The sequence below is a fragment of the Haliotis asinina genome, chromosome 1, assembly GCF_037392515.1.
Source record: "Haliotis asinina isolate JCU_RB_2024 chromosome 1, JCU_Hal_asi_v2, whole genome shotgun sequence".
NCBI lineage: Eukaryota > Metazoa > Mollusca > Gastropoda > Lepetellida > Haliotidae > Haliotis > Haliotis asinina.
In genome coordinates this window covers 35,755,542-35,765,280 of record NC_090280.1, presented here as the reverse complement: position 1 = coordinate 35,765,280, position 9,739 = coordinate 35,755,542, and the positions used below count along the sequence as shown (strand labels likewise).

Sequence of the window (9,739 nt, the reverse complement as noted above, 5' to 3'; positions counted from 1 at the left end):
CCGAAACAAAAATTTTGCTCATTACATTTAGAAGAGAGATTCCCCTATAGTTATTCGGGACAGATCTACTACCTTTCTTATATAGTGGGATGATAATACCAGCTGACCAGGAATTTGGCCAAACACCGGATGAAAAAAATTTGTTGAACAGTAATACTAAATAAGGAACAATTATATGTTCAGAATATTTGAAAAACTCTGCGGGTATACCATCATCGCCTGGGGATTTGTTATCTTTCAGATGTCTGACAGCATCTAGTACATCATGAACTGTAAAGTCACATGATAGAATATCATCGTCATTCATACAGTCAACACATGTACTGAAGTCATGTTTATCAACGTATGATTTGACATCTTCTGAAAAGTTGCCATCTTCTGGCAGCGACGGGTTCAACAGGTCCTTAAAGTATGCAGCCCATGTTGATGGCGTTACACGTTCTTCCATGGCACAGTTTGTGGTATATTTTTTCACAAGTCTCCAAAATGCTGAGCAGTCTCTAGAACAAGCTGCATCATGTATTTTTTTTGTAATCGAACGATTATAGCTATCTTTTTTGGTTTTACAGGTCTGTTTGAACTTGGATCTAATGTCTTTGTATCTATTCAAATTGTCAAATGTTGTTGTTTTTCTAAACATATTAAGTAATTTGTACTTTTCACGTTTAAGAGTCTGACACTGTTGATCAAACCATTCTGGCTGTTGATTAGAGTCGATGGTTTTGGCATGTCTACATTCCATATTTCGCCCACAGCTTTGCAGAATGCGCTGCAGTATGTTTACTGCTTTATCAGTGTTGACATGTAGACTGTTCATAAAGTCCTGGAACAAATTACTTGTATCAGCATTTTGCAGGTTATCAAGATATGATTGTGATTTTTCATTATTCCATTTAAATTTACATCTGTTAATACAAAGAAAATGCTTATCATCGGCTGGCCTGCCAACATCGAACAGGGATGAGATTATAGTTGTGAGTGGGAGATGATCTGACTGCTCTGAAGTCCTCCACATAACGGTACAACGATGCTGACACTGCAATGTAGTCTGGTGTGCTACAACCAGTGGGGCCAATATATGTATAGTCCCCCTCGTCTGAGAATCTGCCATTCAACAGGTACCATCCAAACGTTTTGCATAAGTCTAGTAATTCTCTACCATAGTTATTTGCAACCAGATCTTTGCTTTTACGATTTGGGTACACAGGTGGGGCATCAAATTCCTCGTATGTGTCTTCGTCCAAGGGTAAAAAGTCCACACTATCATCAACGATATAGTCTAGTTCAGTGCCAGTTCTGCTATTAAAGTCGCCACAAATAATGAGGTCAGTGTCTGGGAATTCGTTTTTTATTACCGCAACATAACTTTCCAATCTCTCAACCCCATCGCTACTGTTGGGTTTTTCCGGAGTTATGTAGACACAGCCCAGTATAAGCTTTTTGCCTGACCGTATACACCGACTAGATACTAGAAACACGGCGTCTACCCACTCCTCGTGTACACGATGGAAAAAGGATGACATATTGTCACGTATAAAGGCTAACATGTCATTTAAGTGTAAAATACATAATTTTCAAGACGGGAGTTTAGGATAGATTTTTGTAAAATTTGACAGGCAAATGTGAAACTGTCTCTGCTCCGTGGACATAATATCCGTTCAATTTTCCGACCACTATTTAACCAATGACATTCTACTTATCAACTAAAGTATGGCTCCACAAGACACAACCCCAAAGACCGTCATGTTTAAGGAGTTCAAGGCACTGCACATATGTTGATTAAGTTCTTGCCATTCGATCAATAAGCAACGGCAAATTAAACAGAAAGTGTGTGATCGTAGGCAGGATGGTTCCTCACAAGTGTGCACAATTTGACTTGGATCTTACGGAAATTAGATAAATGAAAATCATATATGATACGCCATATGTGCCTATGAAATTACGTCAAGTGTTCGAATATAACTTGCACGGATCTGTATACCATGACGCTAGAGCATTAAACGCCCCTAAAGTCCGCACATGCGCGGATATACACGCACTCACATGCATTATATTGAATGCGGCCTATTACGAACTCACCCACCCAGGAATTCAGATCACTAATAAGAAGCCCATGTAAAATCACTAGATAACCCCGTCTCTCGTAGGATCTTCTGGTTGACGTATGAATTCTGCCAATGCTCAATCAGTTCTGACCATGACAGTGACAATTTTTATTCAATATGGAGGCCACATGGCCTAAAGTACATTTGTACCCAAATGCAGTCAGTATAACGTAGATCGAAATTAAATGCTGTAAAGTCGATATACACCAACTGACAGGTTTTGTTTCAGGTAGATACTTAAAGCTAGAATGTTTCTCGTCAGCTGATGTCAACAACCCATAATAGTTAGCACGTGTTTGGTTAACATGACAGAAGGATGGAGTAGTCTTCTTGCACCTTTCAGAGTACTAGGGACAAATAGGCAAAAATAGGACTTATCCTGGATTTGCTGTAACGGGCACTTAGTGCATACTAACATTCTTCTCTCAGCAGTTTTATCAAACCGATACTGTTGAATATTTAACTTATGTGAAAGTCAACCAAATTTACACAGACTTCTCAAATCTCAACCCATGCTTGCCATGAAAGGCGACTGTGCTTGTCGCAAGGGGCGACTAACGGGATAGGTTGGTCAGGCTCGCTGGCTTGGTTGACATACGTCATTGGTTCCCAGTTGCGCAGATCGATGTTAACGTTGTTGATCACTGGATTGTCTGGTCCAGACTCGATTATTTACAGACCGCAGCCATATATCTGGAATACTGCTCAACTAAACTCACTCACTCTTCTCAAATTGTGTTTGTCTACAAGTGAGGATTAGTATTTCTCAGGCGTTAACAATGATTTCAACTCAGAGTATGCACCCAGGAAGTGTGAATTACTAATCTTAAAGTTTCAATCTTGAAACTGAATTATCTTCACAACTTTGTTGAAACTGCTGAATAAATATGTCAATATGACCACAATCCTGCGCGATCCAAACATAGGAAAATCCGCTGCACCAAAGTGATAATCTTGACACCCAATGTTTCTCATTTTCAGCAAATACCTTCGTCAGTTCTATTTCATCAGATAATTCCATCTTGACCAAACTAAACCAAGTACACAAATAAAGCTGCATAATTGGAAGTATTACCCCCCATCCATCTGCCTATATATACCGCAACTGTATGTGTAATTTCCCAAACTGTTTCGTGAGAAAACAAAACAAAGAAATACCGAGACCTTAGAAAAACACCACCTGAATATTACCACGCTGAACTATGGCTTATTGGACTTCCCTTCACTCGTATTTCTGCATGTTTTTGTATGGCATACATACATGAGTGACCTTGATTTTACGCCACTCACCAATACTCTAGTTCTATGGTGGCGGTCTCTGCATAATCGAGTCTGGACCAGACAATCCAGTGATCAACAGCATGAGCGTAATTCCATTCTCTTGGGATACGATGTGTCAACGGAGCCAAACTACCCGATCCCGTTAGTGGCCTCTAATGGCAAGCCTGGTATATTACTGAAGACAAATCCTAACCCGGATCAATACTTAGTGCTAACCTACACATCGATACATACCAGATAATTACGGCTGGCTTGAGGACTCATTGCTCACCTACAGATCGATATAAAGGCAATAATCACAATTCAGGTCACGACACTTAGTCTACACTTTTAACTAACCTATTGATCTAAACACAGAAGATAACCAGAGGTCACTACTCCGAGTACGAAACAATTCCACTGCAGTAAAATTAACTTTTCTTGTAGTGGATAATCGACACATTTACTTTTTCAATACCTTATACAGCATTGTGTTGTAAAGTCACTTTAATAAGTGAACAGCTAAGCTGCTTGCATACAATGTTTCTGTTCAAAGTTCCCGTATTAGAAATGCAACATTAATACATGTTGCTACATTGAATTTGAGGTGCAACCCATAACTGACCTAAAACAGACATCGCGTGCCCATTTCATTGATCAATGTTGAATATCATGTCCACAGAGTATGTCTTCCGCCCATTGTTTCCTTTCCTGTTTTGTAACAGTTCTCCTGTCCACTGGGCGTTAACCTATAGACTGGTACTCTACGACCCTTAACTTTCTTGACACTGCTCCAGATAGATTTTATTTTCACACCCTTCTTCCAGCAATAAAGTAAAGTAGCACAAAGGTTGGTACGTAGTTTTTTTCAATACAGCACTCAGCAATATTCCAGATATTTGTTCTCACTCTGTAAACAATAAAGTCTAAACCAATCCAGTGATCAACATCATGAACATTCGGATACCATAGACTCGACCCTGTCAGCAAGCCTGACCAACTGATCCCTTTAGTTGCCTCTTAAGTCACCGGTAGCATTGGCTTGTCAGTAGTATGTGTTTAGGACGCACTATGAGTGTTCTACAAATAGCTTCCTTGTAATTCATGCTTGGATGTGTGGTGTTCTCAAACTCCTGTCACAACATGGTGCACTTCTCAGGTGAAACATCTGTACTGAAGTCCAACTAAAGAGTGACTAAAGCAAGCCCTGTCCAACTGTCGAGTTACAACTTTCAACAGCTGCTCTTAGAGATGCTGGCATAGCCTAGAAACCCTTAAAATTTCCCTCCAAGCAGACCTGTGAGTGGACAATAATTAGAGGTCCTGTCCTTAATTCCCAGGTAAAAAATAACAGTAATAAATTTACTTAACTATCAATACAAAATTCACTGGCCACGAGAACGACTGCAAGCTTATTTAGTGGTCCTCACAAATTTTCACTGGTCAGGGACTGAAGGACGAGCGTAAGTTTTGCACAATGTGTTAAAGAATTTGCTTGTCAAGCAGAACACCTAATGTGTGCACTAGTGACGTAATTATAATGAACTGCTATAGATACATCTCAACATAATTTCAACTGCAGCAAATCTTGTGTTAAGACTTAAAATGAATCCAGCCCTGTAAAATATTGTACAGTCTAGCTTATATCGTTGTGTTGCTGAAATACTGTCACTGGAAGACTGCAATAATAGATCCAACCCCGTGAAAGCAAACACACAATTACACAAAAAAAGAACCAGTCCATATTTGCCCAGGATTTTTATTTGCACTGTGCAGTGATCACAATATAATATACAATAATCTACTTCAGCTTCTTCTTGGGGCGGATGTTGCTGGTGTGGCCACACTTGCGCTTGCGGCAATTAGTTGCCCGGGGGTGGAGGCGAGCATAGCATCTGCAAAAGAGCGACACTTCGCTGAACCTATCATATCGGCAACATACAACCTAAGTGAAACAGAGCTGCAGATAATTTTTTGTGTCAACGAGTTATGAACGCGATTGTGTTCACTTTAACTGGGTATCCTATTTCTCCCCCAAGTAGCAAAATAAACTGTACCCACCTGACTCAAACACATTTGCAAATTAAAATAAAGTTTAAATGAGAGTTTACATGTTTGTTATTTATGTTTGATCTGTAACATGAGAAACATTAAGACGTGTTCAGGTGATAAATAGAACCTCTCAGTGCACCTCAGTTATTTTATATATCCATAGGTACACAAGCCAAGACTTTAGTGTGTACACAAGTAAGATCAAAGTTATCAAGTATTTACAGGAATACAAGCATACTTGCATGCAATTTCCTTACTAGGAATTGAAGTTTTGCACATAAACATTTGCATAATGTACGCAGATGCGCAAATTATCTGTACCTTTGCCATTACTTAAACAATTTGCATGCTTGAATCCACTTCATTCCCACATTTGGTTGACAGAATGGTAGAATAGAAAGGAGCAAGAACAGTTAGTTACTGATTAATCTGAGAACCAATTACTGACAAGCAGTACAGCTAATAGCTGTGTAGGTGACATTGACTGAAGTCAGGTCAGTAACTTTAGATAATGCATCGCATGATGTTTTGGATGAAATTCAGCTACACATTATTTAAATGAGAAGTGGTTAATTCCAAGTGCTCAAGCCCACACTGAACTGGCTGATCCTAAACCACTTATTTCAGACTGATCAAAATGTGACTAAAAATAGTAAAATGCATGGCAAATAACCATCTTAAGTGAAAAGATCATGTAGCATGGGACAGTGTCTTCCTCTCGAAATGATTAGCAACATGTCACATGAGGTGTTGAGTTGAAGGAACAACTCACTTCCTGCAGATCATCTTTTCGCAGTTGTACTTGGAGGCCAGGATTCTCAAACTAGGCTCAATGATGCCTCCACGCAGACGCAGGACCAAATGGAGGGTGGACTCTGGAACAGCCAACCCAAACAATCAGTGATATATCAACAAAAGCATACAAAACGTGTTGAGTGGCTCCAGACTGGCGTTGGATGCTGGAATTGCCAACATTGACAATAAACACGCACCAACAAGGCAATACTGACTCCAAGCCACAACTGTTGTTATGAAACTGACAAGACCTGGATAAATATTGTATAGTCTAACAATCAATCACACTAGACATCATGAAATCAAGTTTGAATTCAAGTGTATCAATCCTTCCAAAGATATAATAGAACTGGGAGTCAATTTTCAGGAAGTAGCTGTTTTTACCAGCCACAAAATATTTCTAAGGAGCCTGAAACACACAGATTCAATACACAATCCTTGAACCCAATTTTCATCACAAATGGAGTTACCTCCCTTACATAAGCACTGCTTGATTTTCCTAGCAAACAAGAATCGGCTACTTTAAACTATCTAAATAAAGATTAAATGGATTAACGCAGCCTGAAGTAAATTACATTACGCTCAAACTTATCTTGACATTTTCATAACAGATGACGACATAGCGGTCAATCATGTAACATGCTTGTTATGTGTCATGCCACCTATGGCTTCACAACCCAAATTATCCATTTCCTGAATAAGTGTCTTTCTCGTGATGACAGATAAATCAATAAGATCAATAGAACCTACCTTTCTGAATGTTGTAGTCAGACAAAGTGCGACCATCTTCCAACTGCTTGCCAGCAAAGATCAATCTCTGCTGATCTGGAGGGATACCTTACAAAGCAAATAGCAGTGTTAAAAAGCAGATGTCAGATTACAACTTACCAAACAATGTTACTCTGATTCCAATAAAAAATCCAATGATCCTTTATACGCGATAATATTTCTTTCAAAGCAACTCATATTTAAACATACAATCACAATAAAAATAACACTTATTATCGCCAGTGTTCTGGTTACTATATGAGATACTGAGTCAGCATATTACAGCAATTACAGCAGATAAAGTTCAAGATAAGATGTTCTCTACAAATTGTGGTCCTCTCTCTTTGACCATGAAATAATACCATCTGCTCAGCTACCAGAAATGTTTCTATGAAAACCACAAACTGATGGTCATCAATATCCCCACCACCATGTTCTGTTTGTATTTTGAAAATTGTTCATTCTTCCTACACAAGGAAGCTCCTTACCTAAGCTGTTAAATGAGAAAATCTGCTACCATCGGGACGGTCTGCCCTAAGCATTGCATGAAATCACTCTGCCTGGTGGCCCACTGCTTACTAGTTACATGGCGGGCTTACAACTTCATTTTCACAGCCAGCCCATTACCTTTCCCAAGGGTATATATTTGATCATGTCACTGTGGGAAATATTTTGAAAATGATTTACAAGTGTGGTAGCTACACGATATCTCTATAGTTCATATCAATAAAACCATAACTTCCAAAGATCAGCCTATCCATTTATCTAACACTAAAAATGACTGGTCTAGAGAATGCTTTCAGCCAATGGGCAATGTTGTTCTTTTCCTTTATCTGATTCAGATGGCAGTGATGCAAAATGAATCGACACAGACCACCAAGTTATGTTTTTAAAACTTCTCTTTAGCATGTTTACCACACCAAAAGTAATTCATCAATTACATTATTTTAACACCTTTTCTCAGTTTCCTTTAGTAACCAATGGTTACATACTTATAAGGCCAGCAACAGTAACCAATGGTTACATACTTATAGGGCCAGCAACATTTTTCAGGTATCAGACCTAAGGGCTTCCTATTTTATTTATGAGTTTCAATTTACATACACTGCACTATGTCAAGAAACACATGACAAGAACCATAACTCTGTAACCAATAAGTTTCTGTTTTCAAACTTCATCAAGGCCTTCATATCCTGAAAACAAACGCCAAATCTGGTATAACTATCTTTAACGTTTTTTGACAAAATCCGCCTCTATCATCTCAGACGGCCAGAAGGACTGACAGACCTCAAACGTATATGCCCCTTTGACTTCCTGGCAGGAGATAAAGTTCAAAAACATAGAAAAGGTTGGGTGTAGTAGCCTTGATTTACAAACTGAATACAATGACTTTACATATCAATTCTTTACATCTTAGTGGTCATATTATCTGAAACATTTAATGAATATGCTTACCTTCCTTATCCTGGATCTTAGCCTTGACATTCTCAATGGTGTCAGAGGGCTCCACCTCAAGGGTGATGGTCTTGCCTGTCAAAGTCTTCACGAAGATCTGCATCTTCGCTTTTCACGTCTGAAACAAAATATGAATCTGCTGGTTCAACTAATACATAAAAGATGTAGGCAAAAAGATGCTTCAACAGCTTCAAACTGTTAGCTTCAAATGCTATATTTAGTCCTGCCTTGAACTGATATTCGACATAGATGTTGTGGAAACCTGTATGAAACAACAGCCCTAATTCTTGAAAATCCATTTTGTACCAAAGTTACTAGCTCTACAGCAAAATAGAAGATTAAACAGGCTTCCAATAAAATCACTGTTCAGTATGTTTTTTCTCCCCTACAAAACAAGCGTTGTTGAATCACTGACTGTAGAATCATGGACAGCTTATCAGTCTTGCTACACTGGCTCCAAGGGACCAACCAAACACATCCATGTGCCTATTAGGGGCTGAACACCAAGGAAAATGGCAAGGAACAATGACCATTGATCACTAAGTTTTGTTGTTTAATGCTGCTACCAAACAACATTTCTGGAGTATGACGATGGTCTGTTAATACTGAAGTCTGGAGCAGATGATCCAGTGAAATTTGACTTGAGCATTTGGGTTACTTGCCAAGCAAGTCAGCTTGGATGCCCCCTCCCTCCGATTCCATTAGTGCCCACATACCACAAGCATGGATTACTAAGACTAACTGTAACTCTGACCTCTACAGGTCGCTGAATAACAAAGCAACAGGGCTAAGACTTCTGCCTTTATCTCCCCAAAAATCATTATGACAAAATATTTCTTTGAGTGGCACTGGTGTTTTCCGGTACGTTCAGATACAATTAAAGCAACATGTTATTGTTAAAAGTCATTCATATCAGATAAGAACATATATTCAGGCAAAATGAATCGACTAGAATGAAATTTAATGGTGAGATACAGGTCAAGTCTTTCTGTCACTGGAATGGGGCAATGGTAAGTGATCAGAGTGTCCTGTTATGTGGAAAAAAGCATAAATAGGTGATTTACCTTTGGGATAACAACCATGTGACATTGTGAAAAAAAAAGTAAATTGAACATGGACATCTGAAAAGTATGCGCTAGACTACTTGTGGGTTAAAACTGCTAAAAATATTCTAATATGGAAAAACATGCTTGGAATGATTTGTTAACAATTGTTGTGGGAATGTCTAAGTAAGATATTATTATAAGCAGCCATAGTATTGGTAAGCATGAGCAAATAAAAAAGCAATTCATCTTCTTTGGGTT

At 38.8% G+C, this 9,739-nt stretch overlaps 1 protein-coding gene across 1 annotated transcript; it reads right to left on the bottom strand.

Moving 5' to 3' along the window:
* Window positions 1–5,108: 5,108 nt before the first annotated feature.
* On the bottom strand, window positions 5,109–8,582 carry LOC137290799 (ubiquitin-ribosomal protein eL40 fusion protein). The gene is made up of 4 exons (XM_067821933.1): window positions 8,436–8,582; window positions 6,963–7,049; window positions 6,190–6,292; window positions 5,109–5,260 (listed from the first exon to the last, which is right to left on the bottom strand). The coding sequence occupies exons 1-4, from the start codon at window positions 8,536–8,538 to the stop codon at window positions 5,167–5,169; spliced, it is 387 nt and encodes a 128-aa protein (XP_067678034.1). The 5' UTR covers window positions 8,539–8,582; the 3' UTR covers window positions 5,109–5,166.
* Between the last annotated feature and the right edge of the window lie 1,157 nt (window positions 8,583–9,739).